Below are 26,103 nucleotides of genomic sequence, written 5' to 3'. Positions count from 1 at the left end.
AAATTCAATTTTTTAATTTGATTTTTACTGTCTAGTGAAGAAAGAAAGGGGGATGGGGGTGGGGGGCGGGGGCAGAGAGTTCTCAAAAGGAAGAACTACAATATTATTTTATTTTTAGAGCCGAGTTATAACGCCGAGTTTTAAGGTACGATTACACGATACGATTCGCAACGACGATGTTTAGCGCAAAACAGCGTTGCAACGTTGGAACCATTCCACACAATGTCGTAACAATGTTGCAACGCCGTTTTGCGCAAAAAATCGTTGTTGCGAATCGTCTCGTGTAACATCACCTTTAGGCCCCGTCCACACGAATCCGGGCATTTTAAAACCCCATATTTTTACCCAGATTCGTGTGGACAGGGCTTAAGAAGATACGGTTTCGGCGAGCGAATTTACTGGTTTCGCGTCGTCGACGGAAGGTTGATTCGTGTTAAAAAAAATATACGGTTTCAAAAATATCCAGATTCGTGTGGACGGCGCCTGAAACTCGTCGCCAGGGCCCAGACAAAACTTCGCCGCTACTCATGCATGGCTTTCTGGGATCATTTTACGTTTCTAGGAAACTGCCCATCTCCCCCTCCCCTAAACCAGCATTTTGCCTTAAGTGAGAAGTAAGTGTTAATGTTGGCTTAGGGGAGGGGTAGGTGGGCAGTTTCCCAGAAACGAAAATGATCCGCTTTCTGAATTCCCTATTGCAGCATCTTTTGGCAATCAAACTTAGTTACTTGTCGTTAGACGCTGATGAACGAACATTGTAAGATGGCTGTGAAGCATCTTATAAAGTTCGGGGATCACGGTTGTGAGAAATACTGTTTCTAGTAAGCTTCAAACAAGGCAACCTCGTCCTCAGGGCCTTTAACTTGGATAACGAGACCTTGGGTTCAAAATTGAGTAGCAATATCTGGGACCAAGAAGGGAAATAAAGTGGCTACTTTAAAAGAGGGTGATCTTGGAGCAAGTTCTCCCGCGGATACCACTTAAAGAAAGTAGGTATGGTGACTAAAAACTTGGTCGAGCCACCTTAACTGGAAACAAGGTCACTCATATCTCTTCTGGTCCTCTCTCCTCGCAGAGGCTTCCTCTGGGTATTCCAATACAAATAATTAAGGGCCTGTTAACATGGAGGTGGGGGACCCCGGGTAGGTGAGGTAACCTGCCTGACCATATAATCTCTCATATGGTCACCCCATCCACCTACCATGTAAACGTGATAAAAATGAGAGATGATATGAGCAAGCGGGTTACCCAGCCTAAGCGGATTACCTCACCGACCTGGGGTCCCCCGCCCTGCCTCGTAGCAGTAGCGTGCTTCTCTTTCCCCTTCCCATCATTTCCCGCGCGCTTTCTCCCCCCCACCCCCTCCTCCCCAACCTTCATTCGAAAGAAACAGCTCTCTGTAGACCGGGGAGAGAGCCTCTGCGACCTCTGCTACTTCACAAGACCTCACGACACAAGTTTATGTTAAGTTAATCCTTTATTTATTTTGAATTGATTATTTTCGCTTAATACACTCTCACACACCTTTGAAACATCAAAAATTATATTGAATTGTTCTTTCAACCGACTTGACTGATAATTAAGTGTTATTCAGTAGCCATTCATGGTAAAATTAACAAAGAGATTTTATAATAACCAACAGCTTTGAACCGGTTTCTCCTTAACCCAGTTTTGGACCTAGAAATTTTCATACATACTAATACGAAAAACACTAAAATTTAAATCCTAGGGTTCAGACATTTTTCCTCCGGTAACTGGCATTACACCTAAAAAGAGGAAAAGGTCAAAATTAGACACCTGGGCTAAGTTGTTTGAGGGCAGATTGTTCCTAATCTGGGGTCATTTAAACTGTAATAAAGTTTATTACAGGGTCCTTTTCTCTTCTACACAAAAGCAGTCTCCCTGTCAATTTTAATTAGTCAAGAATCAAATTTTAGGCAAATAGAGATAACAGGAAAAATGGTGGTGGGGTCGGTTGTAGTGGTGGCCTGATGACATGGGCGGGCTAAGGCTATGCTTGCTTGCTTAGCCAAGTTCGCGACCCCTTAAATAAATGCAACAAAAATCAACTTTGTTATTACATGACAACCGAACCACTCCGGTTACCTGGGATTCCGGTATCCTGATGACGTAATGTCCGTATTACCGGGATAAAAACGAACGTTTCTCGAAATTCAAACCACACCTTGTTGACTTTATGTTCAAAATAAATAGAAAAGATCAGTACCTCAAAAGGCATGGTGGAATTCAACAGTTTCCTTTCCTTCCTCGACAACAGATACCGGTTGATACGGGTTCTGAGAACCCCGAAGGTAGGTCTGTAGAAGAAAAAATTATTTCTGTTACCACTGGCTCCAGTGCGCGGTTACAAGAGAGAATTTGTTCACTATATGACCGCTTTGATATTTTCATCAATTCTTAAAGCCTCCAATTTCGATTTAAATCAGGCTACATGAAAACTAGTACTTTATTCCACTCAGTCCAACATATCAAACGAGAGTGGTGATGCTGTGATAAAACTTACATTGGCGTGGTGAGCCTGTGTCAAAACTACCATAGGTGTAGTCAAGACATTATTGTGTAGTGAACCTGTGTCAAAACTTACATGGGCACGACAAAATCCATTTCTCTTCTCTCCCTCGCTAGCACCTTTGCCAATCCAAACAAAACAATGTTTTCCTGAATCCAAGATGAAAACTGAAAAAAAAACTTCACACGTCAGTAGTGGTAGGGGAAAAAAACGACACACGTTGAAACAGCACCAGTGTGTTTGTTTCTATGTCATTTATAGCTTTGTATTCGCTGCATATAGCTTTTGAACCGCAATTAACCCCTCCTTTAACTCCACCATTGTCATCATATGATCTTCCTAGTCCCTAAGATAAGAGGGGGACCGACTTCGAAAAGATTGGCCTAAAAAAGGTAGGAGCCCGGGGGGGGGGGGAGGGGACGGTTCCCTGCCTCCCCTAGATACGTATATGGGATATGATCAATACACTGTTCCAGACAATGTAGCTGTCGAAACTACTTTTGTTTCTTTCCTTTCGCACTCGCGAACATACGTCCATGGCCTCCCGAGCTAATCTGTCAAATTTCTTTGAAGAACAGTTAACTTAAAACCATCCACAATGCCTTTCGAGATTGTCGCGTGCCTTTTTTCCGATAACCTTTCTTGAAATAGCTTTATGTATCAGTGTATAAAAACACATTTGATTGTAATTACAGACTACAGAGAAGTACTTTGTGAGGAAGTTTTGATCTTTTATATCAATACATGTAAGGAAGTTATGATCTGTTTCACTGCTTTTTCAGCGTGGGTCGATTTTTTTAATTAGACATTGAAAATTTAGGGCGGGTACTGTGCGATCGGACCGACTGTTTTTTGTTGTTGTTGTTGTTGTTGTTGTTTTTTTTTTGCAGTATTTTCTTAGGATTTGCATGTTTAGGGCCCAAACTGTTCTCTGAGATCACTGTCTTTGTATTACTATTTTTTGTGGAGCTTTGACAAAGAAGGCATACCATCATCACTTTGCAGTCGACTCTTTGTCACTTCCTTTCCTCGAGCAACTTCCTCGAACGTCATCTGAGCTGATGCATCTGACAACCTATTGATTCAATGAGTTTCAGAAAAAAAACTTTTGCGATTTGAGCAAACACATTTTTTGTTACAAGAAAAGTGAGAATAGCGTCTTATTAACTGGGTAAAACCCTAAAGATGTTCCCGGATCAGATGATTTCCGCTGCGGGAAGTGAATGCAGGTATGACAACCGTAAGACCCTTCAGGCGGCGCCTACCAACTAACTCGGCGGATTCTTCTGAAACGAAATGACCCCTGACTTCAGGCGGCGCCTTCCACCATGTTCAGTGGATTCTCACGAAGCCTCTAGACAAGACAGAGCGTTTGTCTAGTATTCTGGCTTAATCCAGCAGTCTGTTCTAAAGTAATTACAGTAGCCGAAATAAGGGCTGGACTTTGCTGATCACGAGTCTTCAGGGGCGTAGCCAGCTTTTCGACTAGTTGTAGGCATGGCTGACTTTCATTTCCACATATCCTGAAAATTGAACGCATGACTAGTATGCACTGACCTCACCAACACTTTGTCCTCTTAAGCTTTTTAGCTCACCCCCAACAACCCATAATTTATTAAAAGCGGTAGAGTGATCAAACCAAAACTTTGTAGGCCCGGGCCTACAGGTCTATGGGCTGGCCACGCCCCTGCTCTCGGTAGTTCTAACTGATAAGTCAATAAAAAAGAATATCTGATACAGTGTAATACAGGCTAACCTGAATAAAACTTTTTCGTAGCCCGAACCACTATCGGTCTAAAAAGCAATATAAGAAATATGTTATTACAAGAAGTCACTTCATATGGTCTGGACTATAATCGATCAGGAAGAATTGTGAATACCGAAGCTACGTTAAATGTGCCCAATGTTTCATATTAAACGTAAAACCTTTGACAGGTTTGAAACAATTGCTCGTGTTTTTTTAATGCAGCAACGTAGCTGAAAAAACACAACTGTTTTCCTCCTATTATTTTGTTTGATTTAAGTGTATAATGGATCTAGTTGATGTCATTCTGGTCCATAAAATGAACACGCACTTTGCTTTTCATGGACCAAAGTCTTACCATACGCCTTTTGATCAGATTACGTGTTTGTTTATTTTTCTTTTATCAGGTTGAACCGACAAAACAAAGACGGATTAAAATTCTATTTCTTTTCTTCTATTTTGATTTTTCCAAAAACCCTGAAAATATCGCTTTTAGAGAAGCTTACTTCATTTTACTTTAGCCGTCACGGTCATATATAAGGATCTAAGGATCACACTTCGCAACAATAAGATAGATGGTGAGCTTCGCGCTTCCGCCGACGCTCCCACCGCTCTCTCAGTCCTACCAGACTCAGAGAAGAGGCTTTTCGAGGGAGTAAGGGACGGACCATTAGAAACGTTATGGGGGGGGGGGGGGGGGATTTCGAGCCGCAGGAATTTTTTCGTTATAAAATTCCTTGTATGAATTTTTTTTAGGCCATAGCATGAATATTTTTTAGGGTTAACTGGCGTGCAAGAATTTTTTTCATTTAATTTTCCCTTGCGCGAATTTTTTTTTTTGTACTTCGACCGCCCCCCCTCCCCCCCTCCCATAAGTTTTCTAATGGTCCGTCCCTAACGCGGGCTCATTTCCCAAGCAGGGGCTGGTAACCGCGGGCCTCCCTGTGGTTGGCCTGTGGTATTTTCCCGCCATTTTCACGACTGACGCGCGGGCCGCCCAGAAGCAGACATGCTTTTGTGGAAGCAAGAACGCTGAAAGCCAGGAGAGTTTTCTAAGTGCGAGAAGTTATAAATGACAGCAAAAATCTTTAAAAAATGGACAAATCATCAAGGAAGGAGGTAAGAACGACTATGTATTAATAACTAAGGGTTTCTGTCACTCGCTCCAAGTTTAACCTTGATTTAAGTGTCAATGCTTCAAGCAACTTCCATCTGCCTCGCGCCAGGTGTTGTCGTATTTTTGTACGAAATCGTAGTGAAAGAAGAGTTTTAAAATGCGACATTGTTTATAAGCTTTTCAGATGTGATGTAGAAGTTCCAGTTACGTTTTTAGATTTTTCACACCAGACAAAAACTCAAGTAAACTAAATAAACGCCTGTGGTCGATATGCGACTTTTGCCTACTAAACTCATCCGCTTAACTGGAAAAAACATTCCGTAAACACAATATCAGTCCTTAATTTTATCACCAAAAATGACGATACCTCTGACTTCATCTAATGTTAACGTTAAACAAAAAGTTTGTTTGTAAACAGCTATACATAATTATAGAGGAAAAACCCGCGAGTAAGACTAAACTGGTTCTTGTATAGGGGGTGCCTAATGGGCAAATTTTAACCTAACAGCTTCTAAACACCACTTGGGTTAATACTGTATCATCTCTACATTGAGCATGTGCATATGACAGCCATTTCTAAGCTCTATCTTTGGGCGACATATTGACTACCAGATGAAACATCATTTTCATCCCTTATGAAACACCTTGTACCCATAATTAGACTTCAACTACAATAATGCATTCAAGCTGTTACCTTGTCTTTAGGTCGCTTTGTCCCTGCCTCTCCATCATCAGAAAATACATCTACTAGCTCTTCTGGCAAATCACTAGTTACGGCATTATCTGTGTGTTATCATTAACATAAGGTTAAAATTATTATTGAATGAGGCTAAAACTAATGTGATGTGAATAATTTTGCAGAGGAGGATGTTTTGGCCTTACTGGATAGTAGCTTCTGAGATATGCATACATTTTGAAATTCTCTGCATCATACAAAACCCTCACATGATAATTACTATTGTTTTATTATTTTGATTTTTCTCAAAATATATTAAAGTTATTAACAACCTTACATCCTTGTAGACTTTCCTCAACCATTTGCCTGTTTCTTGGCATAGTTTCAGGATACAAAACAGATTTTTTTTCTAACAGATACTTCGCAAACATCCATCCAGTAATAATATTGGTGAATTACTGCATTTATTTAGTTCAGTTTTAGTCAGAAATTTGGCTGTTTTGCCTTTGGATAGCAGTGAACTCCTATTTCTTTAGTCCAACCAAAAGTAAACAGCTAGGCTGCCGCACTCTGAAATTCTGCACAACTGAAGTGGTTACTGCTGCAAAATGAGGCTGCTAGCAATATACCATGAAATCAATAGGTTATTCTAGGCTGTGCCTTCCCAGCAAAAAAACTAAAAGGAAGCCCTGGTGCTCTATGTCTGTGAAATTCAGGGTGCTTGGCATGTGATTTCTATAAAAGTACTAAGATTTTCTATTATTCAGGAGCAAATGTTAGATGCCAGGGGCCATTGAGGTCTGCTAGATGAGCTTAAATTAGCTTACAGCATAAATGAAAAATGCATGTGATAATTCAATATTATTAACTGAAACTTACCTAAAACCTCAACTGTTGGTTTTCCCCCTCTTTCAGACTAACAAAGAAAAACAAAAAAAGGTTAAAAACTTCAGATACTGCATACTGCAATTTTATAACTTTTGAAGACATCATATCACACACTTCCTTTTAACTTGTGATTGCAACATAAAGTAATCAAATGCAAAATGATAGAAATAAAAAATATTTAATATTTAAATATTTTTAAGAAGAAATTTTTCAAGATTGTCAAGATGTTCACAGTCAATTTAGGGTGCAAAGAAAACAATTATTATGTTTGTAATATTTCAGACAAGCCATTGCTAGCATGTACTAGCATTAAAGTCATCTTAACACCACCCCCCCCCCCCCCCGCCCCAGATCAGATCAGATAGGATCAATAATTATAAATTATAAATCATGAATCATTATTTTTTAATTAATTACACCATATTTAGTTAATATACAACTTGCTTTACTTATTTCCAATGATCAGCTGTAATTTGGTGAAATTATAATCAATATAAATCTACAGTGTAAGTGTATAGAATTTACCTTATTGAAACGAACATGGGAATGTAAAAACCAGAAAGACCAGAAACACTTCTAAATCTCAATTAATTTTTTTCACAAGAGTTCAGGACCAAAACAATTTTCTGACCTTCCTTACCCAGTGAAGCCTTAACAATTAAGACAACTACCTTTTACTGAAATATTTATTGATTAGCAAGAATTAGTCACACGTAACTTTACTTTTAAGGTACTTTTCTCTGCTTGTAAATGGAAGGTTGTGTGGATCACACATCATTTAGGCTGACATAACACATAATGCGATGCTTGTTTTTCCATGAATTCACTTCTTTAGATCAGCTTTTGGTCCACATAAATTTTAATATTAGAAATTTAAGCAATATTTATCTTTCAATGTTTCTGTAATTTGAATCCTCCCCAAAACTCACTGGCCTGTCTGTCAGGCAAGTTGAGGACAGAATGTATTACACTACTTTTACATACCCTCAGTGCGTTGCAATATTTGCCACCTTCAAATCTCTCATTCTTGTTACTACGATCTCCATTCCACTACAAAAATGACAATAACAAGGTCACAAAGATAGAAAAGATGCAGCGTGGCTAAGAAAAGCTGTAGTTAGAACACTGGATTTGTAATCCAGAGGCCCCAAGTTCAAGTCCCGCCCTCACTGCTAGCTAGATTTGTTCTCGGTAGTCCCAAAGCAGTTGACCAGCTGTGGGGAAAATAGAGCAATTCCTTCAAGAGAGATGATCCTGTTTTAGGGAGCAGTCTATTCCATTTGATGGCATGTTTCTAAAATTCTGTTTAGACAGATGTGAGTCGTAGGCTGCATTTGCAGTTTTATTGAAAGAAGACTTTTCTGTCTTCACAATGTTCTCCTGACTGTTTCATTGGAATGTAGACATCTAGGTGACATTTTGATGTACTCAAACTAAACATCTCTGGCAGAGTTCTGAAATTCAGTGAAATTAAACCATGGTAAAATTGTCTAAATTGAGTCTATCTGAAAGTCCATATCTTGTGAAATGAGGAACAGAGGCACAATGTTACTTGGAGGGGGTGGATTTTTTTTGCATTATTTTTCCCTTTCAAAGTCAGCAAAACATCTTCAAAATGGCTTTAACGAGGGCTCTAGATGCATATGCCATTGGATGGCTATCTTTATCACCCAAGAACACATCATGTTGAACCGAGTCTTCTTATGCACAATAAAAAACTTAAGCTGACCCTGGTGCTTGGTCATAACTTTACTCTCTCTTGATACTTCCATGGAGTTCCTGCTTCCAAACAAGTTTTATTTTTCTTGACTGGCTTGATCAAGTTGACAAGGCCAGGGGCAAACTTCTGCACATAAGTTACAATGCCAAGTATTCTCTGGACACCATGAAACTGGCCCGAGTCTGACTAGGCTTGTTGATTACAATGCCCACTTACTCACTGCAAGTAGAGCCTCCTTTTGTCTTCTTGATGAGGAGGAAAAAAGGAGGCTCTACCTCCACATTCTATTGATCAATGTTTATTTTAGATCTTCAGAATGATGGCTTAACACTGTTAGATTACATAAAATGTGAACATCATAAATACTTGGGCAATCAGGTTTGGTGTGACTGAACCATGATCAGCAATAAGTGTTTGTAGTTTATATTTGGCTTAGGTGACTTGATCTCAATGATCAATATACATGTGTTTTCTTAGGGGGTGTTTACATGACACTGGGGCGACTTTCCCGCCAGGGCGAGATCACTCCAGTTCCCTCTCATGGCTTTATATTTAATTTGTTTAAACGATACCGCTACAAAATGTCATGCCGGGGTGAGAATTTCACTCCAGGACGAAATCTTGCAACAGTATCATGTAAACGTGAAACAACCACCCGTTATGTTGTGAAATCGGTCTTCCGGTAGACTGGAACAGATAGCCATGCGTAATGTTTGTGATTTTATCAACATGAAGTATACCTTCAAATTTTAAGATATGAAGTGACCCAGTCATAATGTAAACGCGATACGAAATAAAAAAGTCATCTCGATATGAAACTCGTGCCGGTGCGAGTTTTCTCATGTAAACAACCGCTTAGTTTGGCAGTAGAAATGTACCTGGAAAATCTGTAGTCCCAAGTCAATCAAGAAAACATCTTCATCATTCAAGTATTCCTTCTTGAACTTCACTTCTTTAACTGTTACTTTATTCTGAAAGTAAAAGGATTCCTTCAAAATTATATTCAGGTTTCATGCATTCAAACGAAGACTTTTGCAAGAAAATGGCACCCTGAGTCAACTATTTCTGCTAGCAAGAATAGTGGTGCTTGAAAGAAATGAAGTCATAAGGGATAGTCGTACACTTAAGACATAATACCTTTTCACCAAACACATGAAGAAGACGAGGAGTATACTTCTTCGCTTCAACTCTTCGGAATCCTGAATCAGCCCTGAAGGACATATATAGTAATTATATACAATGCTGACTTGTCCTAAATCAATAAAAACCTGAAGGAGTATCCACTTTATAAATAGCTGTATTCTTAAAACAGCTTCTAAGGTGATGAATCTGATCATCCTGTCGCTAACAGTGAGTTTACGCAACAGGGCAGCAGGAAGAAGAGGACAGCAAAACACTCTTGTGTGACAAACCTGACAGGCCTATTGCTTACATATTTTGTCACGTTCTGTTGTGTACGTTCACTATTATCTCATATGAGGTTAATAAGGGGGCAGTTACTGTTATATCAATGCTTGTATTAACCCATTTTCCTCTGAACCACCCACACAGATACTAGCCCTTGCATCGCATATATAGAGGATATTACATGGCTGCGCGGAGATACCAAATTTCTCTTTGAGTGTTGAAAAATATTTCACAAGTGAGTACAGCGAACGAATGAAATATTTTTTCAACACGTCAGAAGAGAAATTTTGTATCTCCAAGCCGCCATGTAATGTTCTATTTTATTATATAAACACCAATGAACTACCAAACCATTTCACTTTAATAGTTTTTTGGTGTGAAAGGTGCGATTTATTATGTAGCCATAGCAATGGTGATATTTTCACATGTGAAGATAACATGTTATTTTCACATGTGAAGATATCAAGCTTTTGTGCAAAAGCTCACCTGGTATTTCATTGGTGTTTATATAATAAAATGTTATCAGTTTTAATGGTCAAGGACAACTCCGCCATATAACTAGTGCAGGGAGAAAAGATTTTACCAGATTGAGAATAATTTAGTCCAGGATGCGGGAAAAAAAGGCATAAAATAAAAAATGCTTAGTTGACACGAAAATTCCACCTGCAACTCATTCCATCAAATCCTACAAATAATCCTAAAAGCCTTCCAAAAAACCTTTCCTCAGAAATGAAGCCTAAAAAATAACCAGCAAAAGAGAAAAATAAGGAGGCCAAGAAAAGCAAACGAAGAGAAGAGGAGCGAGGTAAAGCAAAAGAAAAAAGTTGAGACATGTGTGACTGCAGGCTGTGTCACTTTTAAACCCCAAAACTTTGAATTTTGACTTCTGCACATCCTTAAATTTTGGAAGCTGATATTTTGCATCTGAAACAGAAGACTGACCAGCAAATGCTTTTCAGTTAGTTTTTGCTCTTGACAGCCAGGCAGGTTTAAAAACATGTTTTTTGGCAAACTTTCCAGGGGCAAACTGGTTAATACGTTTATCTCAAATTATGGCCACATGTTTTATCTGCTCCTAAAATTAACAGCAGTTAATCATACCGGGTTCATACAGATTTTTTGGTCCAACATTCATAACTTTTTCCAGATGTTTTACATTTTTACATTTCAGAAAAGCTCTTGAAAAATGTAGAAACCAATTTTTTTCTATGATGCACTTCAAACAGTAACTATGGCCGATGCTGACATAAGAAAGTTCTAAAAATTCTAATTCTTCTATCGAAGTGTCTTAGTTATGGGTGAGATTGATTGAGATTTGATCACAGTACAAAAAAAAACTTATCAAGCAATTGAATTAGCTTTGACCTTTCATCATTTTCCCGGACTTGATCTCTAGTTTCCAGACTTTTAACATGTCTGGAAAATTGCTCTGCAAATTTGAGAAAACTTGTGAAGAAAACTTACTGATACTGCTACCTGTTTAGTACAGAGTTACCACTTAACAATGTAATATGTGGTTCACTTTTTTGGGAAGATACTCAAGGCAAAACTTCATGCAAGCTTTTCCACTGAAGCCTGTAGGTTAATGCATGGGCTGCACTCACCCTCCTTTCCACTTAGACATGACCTTGAAGTAGGACTTAAAGCGGTCAGATTCATAATCCATCACCTCACGATGCTGAACAGGTTTATCATCCAACTGCAATCAAGGCCACATCACGCAAAAATTTGTTAGCTCTCAAAGAGTTAAAATTTGTAACTGCATTTGCTTTTTCAGTTACAAATGAAAGTCATCCCTAAACATGCAGTAAAATTTGTGTTGTATATTTTTTACACAAGTTACTTGCGTTGCAAAAATAATACTCATCTGGACTAAATATTTTATACCAATAGAGCGGTTTTCACTTGACTGTCGAATTGGGATTGGTTTTGGATTTGGTTTTGGTTTTACTACGTCCTTTGGTTGGCTAGTGTATTTACTTTGGTTTTGGTTTTACGACAGTCAAGTGAAAACCGCTCTATCACAATGGAACATGTGCTTACATAGGTATCAAGCTCAACAGTCTTGTAAGCTGCTGTACCATACTCATCTTGGGTTGAGTGTTTGCCGATCCAAAAATGGACATCATGGTCCAATTCCTATGCATCAAACAATAATGAAATGCAGAGAAACAGTGTTACAACAGCTTCTGGCATAAAGGGAAACCTTTATCAGCTCCAAACAACACCTATTTTGTTTTCATTATGTCTTCAACAAAAATGGCTCTTTCAGTGTGATAACTTTCCAAGACTTAAATGTAATAATGTTATAGACGTACATAATCTATCACTGATGTTACTAACTCGTCATTAGCCAACCCACAAGTTATGATAATGGCCACATGATCTGCTATGTCATCTGTCACGCCATTAGTCTATTGTCAACCACATGACCAACCAATGAAAAAAACTCACGTGACTATAAAAGACATTCATCACATGTCTAAATCAAACGTGATGTCATCAACAGATACTTGTACTGTTAACTGATAATAATTTTCTCATTCAAAGCAACAAAAAGTAGCATAGTACATATATAGATGATGAAATGTTTTCTCAGGTCATGTGATTAATATCTTAATAATTATTAGTCATTTGGGTGTTGTCATAAGTTTGTCACGTGGGAGACACTACTTGTCTCTTTTCCACTCCCTAATTTCTTTCCCCTCCTTCCAACCAAGTTTATTTCTTCTTTCTTTTCTTTTCTCTGTTAAACCTCCAATTTCTCTCTTCCCCTTCCTACCAAGCCTAATTTCTTTCTTTCTTTTCTTTTCTCTAATGCACCCCCAATTTCTTTCTTCCTCTTCCTACCAAGCTTAACTTCTTTCCTCTTCTCTCTGCAAACTTGACACATAATTAGCAAATAAATATTGTCATTAATACCTCACTATTGGGGTCCTTTTTGTAAGTGTTAAGAACAATGTATGAGTCTCCGTCATAAAACGATCCATAGTCCTCTGATGGCCAATCTGTTACCTGTGGTAAGAAGGCATCAAGGATTAAAATATTGACAGCAACAGAAAGAGGACTTCACTTCTAATCTTTGATTTGGTACTGTAAATATGATCATGGGAAAATTTAATCAGTCGGTTATTTAACAATTACTCCTTGTTAGTCAAAAATATCAAGACAAAACAACTTTAGTGAATGCGATTCAGCTGCCATTCTTTTGGTTTTCAAAGCCAGCACTTTTCGCTACTAGTGGGCTATAACATATAGCCTAGTAGTAGCTCAACCAATCAGAATGCAACATTGATAATAGACCACTAAGTGGTCTATTATCAATGTTGCATTCTGATTGGTTGAGCACAAGTCTTGTTGGATTTTACAAAAAGGGATAGGTATAGTTATGGCATGGTATGGTTTTGGTGGCATTTTTTGCACTTACATGTATTTGATCACTGACATGATTACTTTGCCACACCCATCTTGGTCAATTTGTGATTTGGGGGTAAAGGGTCAAAGGGTGAGTTATGTCCCCGCAAGGGGAAGGGGGTTGTGGAAAGGAGACAGTCTTCAGACTTTAGATCTTTTGAGGTTGGGATCTCTGGATAATGATGAATAGAGACTTGGTATAATCAAACAACCTTCACAAGTCTCAGATGCAACCTTGATATATTTTGGTATAAAGGTGGTTAACCAGGTAATATTTTACTCTTAGGCAAATCAGTACAGTCACTCATTGTGGCAAAGGGACGAGTGCAGTGAACCAACAAGGAATAAGGTCAGCCCCACTTGTCCATTTGCTTTGCTTATATTCTAAGTATGTTTGTAATATCTATTACCACCATATAAAGCAATAACTAGGACTTCTGTAATCAGATTACGAAGACCAAAATCCATGGTGAATTTTGAAAGATTTAGACAAATGCCATTGGTACATATAACCAAAGATAAAATAATGGGCATCAAATCAAGTGAAAGTTGGTAAGGAACGTGTTTGATAACAAACAAATACCGCGTTTTATCTGTAGACGTAAATTAGTCGGGGAAAAAAAAACAAGACTACATTACTATAGGATATATCGATACTATAAATATATTATAAATTTTATAATTAAAAGACGCTCTGTAAGATATGTTGTGGTAATACTTGCCTTAAATTTTACGATCCTCCATATCCTCAGACCGACTTTCTCTCCAGCACCCTTCCAAGCTTTCTCTGTCATAGCAGATTCCTTTTTGACCTGGTGATCGTGAAATAACGTACGTTTAACAAAAATGCCATTTTAATTTAATACTAATAATACATACAGCAGAAACAGCACAATTGATGATCTGTAAAATAATATCGTAGGAAACTTCCAACTGCTTTTGACTCATGGATTATTTTTGACGTTTGAAGTTTGAATCAACAGTGTTTGCCTCTAAACATTTGATGTAAATTAAAGCGACTGAGTCGTATGTAATGTGTGTAACCGTAGCGCCAGCGGTGATCCAAAAACAGGGATCCATAAAGACCACCTCGGGTTGCGTCTAGAGTTTCTCTAGACTCGCTCCACTACGTAAAATTCGCCTCGCTGTGTTCTGTATTTCTAAGATGCCCAAAAGGTCCACACATATCAAGAAGAACCTGAACCATTTTAAAATCTTCTTGCTGTGCAAGAGAGAACTTACATTTCTCTCCGTGTCCGAACCAAACAGAGCCAAGTTGGAGTCCTTCCAGTCATATTTCTTCGCCTTTACAAGACCCGTCATTTCGTCTCTTTTGAAAGTTACTTCTCAAAACGCTGCCTTCCGCGGATGGGGCAAATAAAGGAGTTCCCTCGATAGAACAATATGTGCAGCGTATCCAATCTCAACTCTCTCTCATTGGTCACGCTTGGTTTTTATGTTGATGTTTGTTCTCTAAACTAATTAACGTATGACGTCAACTACCGCTTTGGCTCCATCCTCGGGGCAGTCAGTCGCCGACTTTCGTCGCGCCTTTCTTCGAGACCCGACTGACTACCCCTTTGGGGATGCTTCGATGGTATGAATGTAGCTACTAGACCCGTTCTTTCTTGCGTCATTACTTCCAAGTGCCTGCTGCAAAGGCTAGTTGCTCTAGTGCTTTAGAAACTCGTGAAGGATATCGAAATGTGATAACGCCCACTGAGGGCAAAAAGTTGGCTTAAGGGAGGGGTAGGTGGACAGTTTCCCAGAATTGCAGAAACGTATCATGATCCCAAAACAACAGGTAATCGAATATTTAATTTTTAAGTTACTTAGGACATTTTTGTACTTTTTGCGTCTCAGCCTCTGGTCAATCTTAATTTCATAACATAATGATCGTGATTGGTTGTGCCTAGTTGTGGGCGTTTTCTGGGAAAGCGCTAGACTATAACGTATGTGAAACACACCATGCGCCGCTTTTATGTTTTTCTTTTTTGGTCATATACTGGTTGATTTCCAACTAAAGAAGGCGGAAGAGGCTCCCTTTCCAGACGCCTTCCTCCAACACTATTTCTTGACAAACTCAATTCAGTACTCGAGGGGCTAGCCTCCCCGCAGACGTCCTTTGAGGTTCGTTTGAATGCGTGACAAACGAACCCCAAAGGACGTCTGCGGGGAGGCTATCGAGGGGCTAGATTACTTGGCAATTGGACTTCCGCCATCGTCGCGGCTTCGCCGCTCGCCCCTTTCGCGTGCTCTTGATCTACTGTCTCAAAAGAAAAATAAGAGACTGCTCACGGTCTAGGCAGGCGTCGGAATGAGTAGGGGAGGAATAAAATGAGGGAGAGAAAGCGAGCTCACGAAATCTACTCATCGCGTGACAGGTGCGATTATGATATTGAGCCGATAATCATACACTCCCTTCTCACTTACTTCCTTGGGCAAACCGTAAATAATACTGATTAAGAAATCATCCAGCCTTTCAGAATACTGATAAAAATGAAAATTTAAATTCACTATTTTTATGGTTCTAGAAGTTCTCGAGATGGGGGAGGGGACGGGAGTGAGCTCTTTTCCTTCTTACATCCTTGCCGGAACTTGTTAGCAAGTTCAAATTGAAAGCGAAAAGGTGTGGCATCAGTGAGATCAGTTCAGCGCTAAGACGCTGAAAGCCCTTATACAAAACGTCAGACGAGGTAATGTGACTGCCAGGTCTTATTTATGATCAAAATTCTTCACATTTGCATTCCTTCTACATGCGTATTCTTTTCAACTCCACTGCGTTGGGAATCGTTACTGCAAAACTTCGCAAATTTACAATTTCAAAACGAGTGTTGAAATATACTCGTTTTACGTAAACATGCATAAGAGCTTTTATAATCCACCAACGAGTTTTTAAGATCAACATTATCTTGAGGCTAATATTTGCATAATTCGGCTTTTTAACAAACAGACAGACTAACGCAAAAACCTTTATTATATTTATAATAAAACTCAATTGATGCCAATGCCGGACAATTTACATAGTGTCATGCAGGTGGTCTAATTTGCAAAGCTGGTGTTATGAGCAACTGCAAAAGCGCTTTAAAATGTGAAACTTCGGTACTTATAATGCATATCCTTGCAAGTACGTACAAGACCCATGCACCTTCATAAGGACTTATGGCTATTTTGTTTTTATATCTTGGATAGTGTCAGCTGTAGAGTGTTTCCTGAGGGCAGTTTCGCAAGAAATTGTCAACATTGCATTATATATACATTATAAACCTCACTAGACCCTACATCTCACATTGCACTTACTTCCCTTTCGGTGTCGCTTCCAAAAAGCGCCATGTTAGTTTCTTTCCATTCGCGTTTCTTTGGTTTTACAAGCCCTGCCATTGTGATCGATAGAATTACCAGCCTGGACAATGGAGGCCAGCTCTGTAAGCTCAAAAGAATCGCCTTCTAAAATGGCGTGAAAACTTGATCGAGGGAGAGATAATTATGAGCCTAATAATACTCAAGTGGGGTGTAAACGATCCTCAACCTGATTGGCTCATTCATTTCTATTTTCGACATATTAGCTGAAATTTTACACCTGGCTGATTAACTTTGTTTTAGCACAAGGATCCACAAGGTAATTTTTCAAGGGGGAAGGGAGAGAAAAAAAGTGTTTTTTCAAATCTCCTCTTCTTAGAGAAATTATGACATGACGAGGATCACGCGCGATTGAGCAGCGAGAGATTAAGGCACGATTTCCCCGTCTCATAAGGTCTCATAATTCCCAAAATATGGACAGCTTGCTTGCAGGACACTATTTTTTAGCCTTCGGGCAAGCCCTCCCGCGGGCACGGGGGTTATCAGCGACATTTTGCAGATTCTTGGCGATTAGTTCAGTCACTTGTTCAGTCTGGCCTTCTCATTAAAAATTAATTTATGTGATTCTTAGCAGTTGCATTTAACATAGTCTCCCTCAGCGACGTTAAGCGAGGAGAAACGTCTGCCTTTCGCAGGCTGCATTTAACAGCTTCATGGGTAGCCTGCGTAGCTAGCGTTTCCACTCGAGTTCGTCGAGAAAAGATGGGACGAGAGCAAAAAAAAGGAATGACGGGGGAGGGTGAGGGGAAAGAAGGAAACGCTTGCCCGCAAACCCCACGATTTTGAAAAACTGCGTTCGCCCACGAACGCAGCTCCTGATTGGTGTGGTGCTGGTGGTGTTGATTACTTAGCACTCGAAACATCAATCAAACCAGGTATACTTTGCTTACGTGCGCCACAGATCTAGCCTGCGACAACATCCGTTTCTTCTCGCTCTTCGCCGCCGGGGACATTTCGCGCGAAATGTCCCCGGCGGCGAAGAGCGAGAAGAAACGGATGTTGTCGCAGGCTAGATCTGTGGCGCAAGTAAACAAAGTATAACTGGTTTGATCTGGTCTTTTCTGATTTGTGGTCGCAGATTACAATTGCTTTGGACTGATTTGAATCGTGTTTGTGCGAAGGTTTATGAGATCGAGCAGTGGAGACTAGTGAAGGCCATGAATGCGTGACAAACGAACCCCAAAGGACGTCTGCGGGGAGGCTACGTGCGTATCTGACTGGAAAAAATAGACTGTTTGTGGAGATAACATCAAGTGAACGTAAATCAGAACATCCGTACTCGACACTAGCTAAAGCCGCCATGGACAAGCGATTTGTCAGCTTTTTGAAATAAAAAGATTTTTTTTGTTTATTGGAAATTTAGCGGCATGTATTGTAGAGAACGTTTCGACACGGGCTGAAGAGCAGCCGCCCTGCAAAATTTATAGCCGGGGGAGTGAATTGTTCCGGACAAATCATTTTTGACGTTTCGACAAGGTTTCAGACGAGATAAAGCCACACAATAAAAAAAGAAGAAATTCCGCAGCAATTGCTTAGAGTTTTGACCTTCTTTTATCGTAAACCTTTTTTATTGCAGTTTTTGCGATCGCCTGGAACGTGTTCTATTAGAGAACAAAGCGATTTTGCAAATCTGGTAATCCAGGGGTAATCTGTTCGTTATACTTCTATTTTGGCGAGCTGTCAGTTTACAAATGAACCTAACCGTGAAATATCAAGGGGCGTTTTCCGGAATCGTGGGGTTTGCGGGCAAGCGTTTCCTCTTCTCCCCTGCCTCTCCCCCTTCCACCTTTTTTTTTGCTCCCGCTCTAACTTTCGCGCAATAACTGGACTGGAAACGCTCGCTACGCAGGCTGCTTTATGGCTTTTTCAGTCAACGATCTTCCTCCTAAGTCTCCTAACGACTACTCTGGAGGTCTCTCAATAAGTGACACTGTCTTATGACAGCAATGACGACAAAAAGTGATCCACATAGAAGCACTTATTTAATAAATTCTGTTAATAATAAACTTATCAGTTTGAATGAGATGAAATTTGGTGAACCACAATATCTCATTAGACCATGATAAAAAAAAAAAACATTTACTGTATACAGTAAACACCCGCGACTAAAAATCTGGTTTTTAAGAACCTGTAAGGTTAAAATTTGCCAGTTAGGCTCCCTCTGTACAAGACCCTGTTAAATCACTGTTAAGCCTAAAGTTTGAAACAGGTTCTTATTTTCTAAAATCTAAAAACAAATTCTGTACACTTGGCAAATAAGACAAGTCAACATTCAGGATCCCCTATGGAGATGTAGGTGCTTTAGTTCTCCAACTGCAACTGTAATGGTATGCAAGTTAAGGAATGCTACAACTTAAGAATATTAAGAACTTATTTAACAAGCTAAATAGCCTAAATTTGTGCGAATTGCCATTTATGTAAGAACTTGTTTAGGCTAACTTGGGAAAATGCAGGTCAGGTTCTTAGTCTTAGGATTTTACTGTATCTTAATCAACCACTAAAAAGTCCTCAAAAGGTGGGGATGGTGGGGGAGGAAGGGCTTTGCTTTTCGCTTGCTTTGAACGGCGAAATATAATCCTAAATGCAGGACACCATTCAACAAAGAGATTGAAAAAAAGCGTAAACGGCGTAACGAGAATTTCTTCTCTTTTTGCAAAGAGCTGCCCATTTATAGTTGAATTGGTATTAAACGAAGTAAGCTCTCCAACAAAGCTGATCCTTTCTAGTTCGTAAGCTAAAATCTCCTGACAGGGGTGAAGCTTCGCAATATACGGACATGCCTCTTCTTTTTCCAGCAGTTTTAACTAAAAGCAAGGAAAAATATAGTAGTTTAATTTTTGGTCCGGATAGCAGGGTCAAAAGAAAATAAGTGCCTTTCGTGCGTTCTCCTTTGATTCTTCCGCAAATCCCCCCTCGTACGTTATTCTCCCTACCCCTCCCCCATCAGCAAAATTTTAATTGAGAGGAGTCTGGGTAACCACTAAATCCAACATGGCGGCTGATTATCAAGGCAACGAAGATAAGTAATGATTTGTTGTAAAAGTTCTGAATCTTTAAGCCGTTTGGAAGTAGGGCATTTTCTATTCAGTTGAGAAGTGGACATTTTTTTGGTAAGCAGTAATTTTAACTCTAATTCAAATTTTAAACGTGAACTTTAATAACCTTACAACTGATACATGGAACTAAAATAATTTTAACAGTTTTCTGTACGAAAAAAAGGGCAATGACGGGTACCTATGGCCCGAAATATAAACGTTTGATGCCGTGTGCTACGAGGACAATTATTGGAAAAATTTCTGTAGAACCCCATATACTAATTATGCATCCTGTCTCATTAATTATGTATCCACCTTATTGTCTTCCAAGACAATGGCAAATAGACCTTTTCACGGCTGGGGGGCGAACACGGCTAAAATTACAGTGAATGTATGGCCCACTTGGAACCGCTATAACACTGCTACAAAGAGGTGGATTTCCAACATTTGCCACATCTTTAAATAGTTTTATTGATATCATTTATTCTACAGAAAATAAGGCTATTACAGTGAAACCACATGAACGTTTGTGTAACTAAATCAAGCTGAAAAATGTTTTGATGACATCTGGGTTGGCCGGAAATCAAAGCCAGCAGTAAAGAAATTTTGAACAGTCCGAACTATAAAAAGGCAACAGCTGCTCACCAAAGATCGTTGTTATTGTTCTAAGGAATTTTGGGTTTTTCTGTTCCGTCAATCATTTTAGCGGACCCTCTAGGAAACAGATGTTAACTTGAACAAATTCAAAAGGTCATGGTTTGTGATTGGTGGATTTCGATCCATTAGTTTGTTGCTCAGTTTGGGGCAATCATCGGCTAGTTTGCTTCAAAGATTTTTTCTGATCTTTCTCATTTTTGTCACTTTCAAGAATAAATCAATGTCTGCCTCCTTCCCTCACAAAAAATCCACTAAACATGGCGATTTCCTTCGCTATTCTTGAGCAGTCTAGAGTCATTCTCAGATTTGTTTTTGCAGGCTAAGGTGGGTGAATGCATTGCATCGTAATTTGCATTAACCTGCCCCATATCTTTATAATCACCCACATTGCGATTTACTTGGCACTTAGCACTGCTTGTTGTGAAATGAGCAGCCGTCACCTTAAGTTTGCATGGTTCAAAATTTCTTTACTGCTGGCTTTGATTTCGGCCAACCCAGATGATGTCAAAACATTAATCAGCTTGATTTAGTTACACATACATCACAATTCTTTGTTTTTATATGCCTTAGAAAAATGGTTCACAATGTATTTTTGAAATTGGCTAGTTTCAAAATTTGTCTCCAACTGTTGTCTGGGTGGCCTCAGTTCGTGTGATCACACTGTAAAGAAGGTACAATGTCCGTAAATTCGAATTACAAATCTTCTCGTGTGGTTTCCAATTTCATGGTAATTTACATATAATGTTGATTAGGAGGGTTTGTATGAAAATTTGTTTACGGTCGTTATAACCTGAATCTCTTCTTTATATTTCATGAAAATAATCTCAGTACAAATGTCTTCTTAGAATACATTTCGCTGTCGAAATCTGCCTCTTTGTAGCAATGTTATAGCAGTTCCAAGTGGGCCAAAATCCCATACATTCACTATTATTTTAGCTGTGTTTGCCCCCCAGCCAAGATGGCATCATAAACCGTGAAAAGGTCTATTCCCCAGAGTATTGCAATACATTGGTAATGAATACTTACTGTGTTAATAAAAGGGGTTATCAATTTCTGTCATTTCTTTTTCTACCTCTCTCTTTCTCTTTTTTTCCTCTATTTCACTGACAACTCTCTCTAGTGCCCCGCGGTTTCCTTTTTCCTTTTTTGAGCTCCTTTGAAAAAATAGCTCATATGTTAGTGGTGTGAGCGTATGTATCTTTGTAGCTTTGTGGCTTTGTCTGTAAGGATGTGTGTTGCAGGAGCCAATAAGGTTAAAGGTTCCATGAGTTGATGCTTAGGAACCAATGAGAATTTGGCTTCTAAACTTGACTTTGCTGCTCTAAAGGTAAAACAAGGGCACTTTGAGACCGCCATCTTTATTCTTCACAAGTTTGTTGTCATTTATCACAGCTAAAGGCGTTTAGAAACATAACATTTAAATATCTTCATGATTCAAATGCCGAGTACAGTGATGCAGCTGTTTAAGTGTTTGTATTTTAGTGTGGCTGCTGGTTCAAGACATTTATGACCTTATTCAGCTATTGCGAACTGCACAACATACGTGCATTGTGTTTCACCGGCTTCAAAGTGAGGTATAAAAAGTCATATTTTTCAAAGGTCTACAAATGAAATATTTATAATAGGTATTTACTAGATATTGACTTTAACCTGGAAATATGTGGTGTAATTGTGTTTTTAGAAGTTTGAACAAAAGCTGATTTTTAAAAGCTGTACCAAGTAAATTCATCACACATTTTATATCTCTCTTGTACAAAGTTCAACAGACCTTTAAATTCACGTTCCGCCAACTTAAGTACAACTATATCTGATACATGTTTGCTGTCTCAAATGAGTAATTAAAACATATTTAATTTACCTAGTGACTGAGTAAAGATGCATAACGTTTGCGTCAGCAAATAAACTTTAAAGTAGCTAGTTGACGAAATAATTAGAGATTGTTTTATTGAGAGAAATAACAGGAGATGAGTAGAAGTTAGTATTTCGGCAATTGACTGCCAATTTGACATAAATTCTGTTGGAAGTAAAGTAATGATGTATCAGTCTTAACATTGAATGATGCATAATTTTATTGCAGATGTTAGAAATGGAGGTGATTTGCTAAAATCGTTTGAACAAAATCATCTCATAAATAATATGTGTTCTTTCACGTACAATTATTGTGAATATTAGTGAAACGTTTATTTATTTTTCTGGGAATCAAGGTCCTTCACAAAAAAATGAGAATCTACTTAGCCTATATTGCCAATAAGTACCCCAATTTATAAGAACCTATTTTGCCAGACTTCAAAAAAAGTGTGATTGATCTTAATCTTATTAGAGGGTGTTTACTATAATTATTTAACCAGGATGTACCAGGAATGAGTTTGGCAAGAGAAGACAGAAGATTAATTAATCCAACTGAAGAACTACCAAGAGGGCATGGAGAATAATGTAAGTTTTCATAACTAGCCATGAATAATTAAATAACTGAGTGTTGTTTTTTAAATGAAATTAAGGATAGAGCACAGGTTGTAGTGTTCACTGACATCACAGGTCACGTTACCATGCTACTTAGGCTGGAAAGAAGGCCAACGACATGACACCCTGCTCACTCTAGTCACTGAGTCACCCAAGTCACCCTAGTCATCATAGTCGCCCAAGTCACTCTAGTCTGAGATGGCCTAGTGACCCAAGTCACCCTAGTCACCAAAGTCACCCAAATCACTCTAGTCACCCAAGTCACCCTTGTCACTCGTCACCCTACTCATCAAGGTCACCTTGGTCACCTAAGTCACCCTAGTTGCCCCAATCAACCAAGTCACCCTAATCACTCTAGTCGCTCAAGTCACCCTAGACACCCAAGTCACCCTGTTCACCCAAGTCACCCTAGTTACCCTAGTCACCCTACAGTACCGTTCAAAAGTAAGTTGACAGTCCATTTCAACCCCATTCGCGATTCTTGATTCCTGCTCAAATAGAGAATCGAGAATTGAGAACAAACTATCGAGAATCGAGTTGAGGATCGAGTCTTGCAGGACCGAAAACAAAAGATTCACCAATGACTGATTTCTTGATAATTTTGTCCCGCTGTAACACAGTGCGGCATGGTTATACAGTCGACTCCCAATAACTCAAACCCTCACTAACTCAAACCTCGCACTAACTTGAACCAAAATTGATTTCTCCTGGATTTCCGTCACGGAAGCACCAAAACACAGAATCTGGAATCCGGAAACAGAAACGGAATACGGAATACGGAATCAAATATCAATGATAGAAAATTAAAGACTGATTTCATATTGCATAATTTAGTACAATCCAAAGAGAATTTGTTTTAGTTTTCTTGGCAGTTCCCTTAAATAATATTCTTGTTATTTTGTCTTGATAAGGTTTGCCATAGTGTGGGTTACTGCACTGCAAGGCCGATGAAAGTAATTTTACGAGTAATTTTTATTCACGAGTTTATGGATTGAGTAAAACAGTTAAATATTACCTTTATAGCTAAATGTCAAGAATAGTAGTAGTTGGCCTCAGACCACACCACGTGACTGGTCCCAAACTGAATACCCAACAGATGACCAACCCGTGACGTGACCACGGTTCTGGTGTTTTAGGATAAGTTCAACTTTTTCGCCAAGCTGAATACTGATAAAATACTGGTGTAGCGGTAATTGAGTTTACGTTGACGTCCGCATTTTTGTTGAAAAGGCTTATTAAACATGGCGCATTATTTTGATGCAATCAGTTGCTGAATCAAGCAAATGCATGCACAATTCTCTCTTCTCTTTGGACTCCACAATGCCATGGTTCTCTTGAGTAAGTTGTCTCGATAAATAAAACTGAACACTGTTAAAGACAACCCAGAAAAGACACTCAGGAAAAACTTGACGGCGACGCCTTTCAGTTATATGAACAATGCCTCTGTCGATTTAAAGGAACTCTGTCTTCATAAAACTTACCTATTCTTAAGGAACTAGTTTTTGTAAGTGACGTTTTTCTCCTCGCTTTGCTGTCCGAAACATAGAATTTTGGATTTCCTATTGACGTGTTGTAGGAGTATAGTTTACTAGTGGAGGCTAATGTTGATGGTCACAGGCCAACGTGAAGCAGCTTTACTTCTCAAAACGGTAAAACGCACGCTCTATTTAGGCTATGTTTTGTTACGTTACGTTTTGATTTATAATCTAGAAGTACCTTTTAATTTTCACTTGTCATTTCTACAATTAAATGTGATTAAAATGTTCACTGTGCAGTAAAACGTCAAATAATTCTGGGCTTATCCGGCCACTTAAATTCACTTAAATTGATAAAGATCAGCTGTAACTTACACGTCCGTCCGTAACGCGACTAATATTTTGCTCTGAAATTGCGTTCGTGATCCTTAAAAACTTTTGAGAAACAATGGTTTTAATTCTACTCGGAAATTTAGTGTGTTCGTTAAAGTTTCAGGAAATCTCTCGTAAAATTGGCCTGCTAATTTATCCCCGAACATGATACGCGTGAACTACTTGTCGCCTAGCACGTGACTGCACTACCGTGATGAAAAATTACGCGAGCGGATTGTATTGCACGATACTAAAAATTGTTTTCAAAGCACTTTCAAACTGTATATGAAATGACACAATCAGAAAGTTGTAAAAAGCATAAATTGGTTGTCATTTATTACACCAACGAGCTACTATATTGTTTAACACATTGTTTTAAACTAACAAAAGCGCTCTACATTTGCATAATTGTGCCCAACGTCACCACATTAATCCCATTCATCACAGTCATCCCAGTCATCCTAGCCATCCAATTCATACCAGTCATTCTAGTCATCCCAGTCATCTAAGTCATCCCAGTCATCTAAGTCATCCTTGTCATCCCAGTAATCCCATTCCTCACAGTCATCCTAGCCATCCAATAGACCATTTTCGCTATATTAAAATTCATTCTTGGCTCCGAGGCTCGGGGGAATAATAAAGAAATGTATTATCCTCGGAGCCAAGGGTGAAGTTTAATATAATATTACCGATGGGTCTATTCATACCAGTCATCCTAGTCATCTAAGTCATCCTTAGTAGTCATCGCCGTTGTCCCAGTCACCCTATTCGTCCAATTCATCTCAGTCATCCCAGCAATCCTAGTCATTGTAGTTATCCCAGTCATCCTAGTAATACCAGTCATCCTAGTAATACCAGTCATCCTACTTTTTTCGTAACAGGAGTTTGTGAAAAGCTGGGCTAGCCGAGATTTTGAAGAAAAACAACTTTTACAAATGATAGCCTGAGTGAATGGGGATGTTGTGTATGAATCAACGATAAGTCCAAACAATTTTGTGAGGGTCCAAAGCGCATGCGTCTGTGAAGAACCGTACCATAAGTGAGCGAAATGAGATTTCGATCTAAATATATAGGTCGATTTTCTAAGGCAAGGTTAGGTTTGATTTTTCCGGTGGGGTTATAGGGCGGTGAGAGATGGCCAACTCTCTGAAGCCTGTTTGACTAACCCGTGCGGAAGATTGACTTACCGGGGGGGACTGTCGAGCTTGCTGACGGTCACCAAACTCCGGCCCAGCAAGTGCAGGGAGG

General features: G+C 39.1%; 1 protein-coding gene across 2 annotated transcripts; it reads right to left on the bottom strand.

The window, feature by feature from the left end:
* Window positions 1-1,458: 1,458 nt before the first annotated feature.
* On the bottom strand, window positions 1,459-16,991 carry LOC140940385 (gelsolin-like protein 1). Of its 2 annotated transcripts, none has more exons than XM_073389352.1 (15): window positions 16,797-16,991; window positions 14,219-14,308; window positions 13,005-13,097; window positions 12,126-12,221; window positions 11,687-11,781; window positions 9,813-9,885; window positions 9,554-9,646; window positions 7,940-8,005; window positions 6,947-6,983; window positions 6,086-6,174; window positions 4,287-4,324; window positions 3,520-3,605; window positions 2,606-2,697; window positions 2,228-2,318; window positions 1,459-1,766 (listed from the first exon to the last, which is right to left on the bottom strand). In XM_073389352.1, exons 1-14 carry the CDS (start codon window positions 16,875-16,877, stop codon window positions 2,229-2,231), a joined length of 1,119 nt encoding a protein of 372 aa, XP_073245453.1. In that variant the 5' UTR covers window positions 16,878-16,991; the 3' UTR covers window positions 1,459-1,766; window position 2,228. The 2 variants fall into 2 exon arrangements, with proteins under 2 accessions (XP_073245453.1, XP_073245452.1); XM_073389351.1 differs by lacking the exon at window positions 16,797-16,991 and adding an exon at window positions 14,739-14,962.
* Window positions 16,992-26,103: the final 9,112 nt, after the last annotated feature.

This window comes from Porites lutea, chromosome 6, assembly GCF_958299795.1.
Source record: "Porites lutea chromosome 6, jaPorLute2.1, whole genome shotgun sequence".
NCBI classification, from domain to species: Eukaryota; Metazoa; Cnidaria; class Anthozoa; order Scleractinia; family Poritidae; genus Porites; species Porites lutea.
The sequence above is the reverse complement of the archived record's forward strand: the minus strand, read 5'-3'. Positions and strand labels throughout refer to the sequence as shown.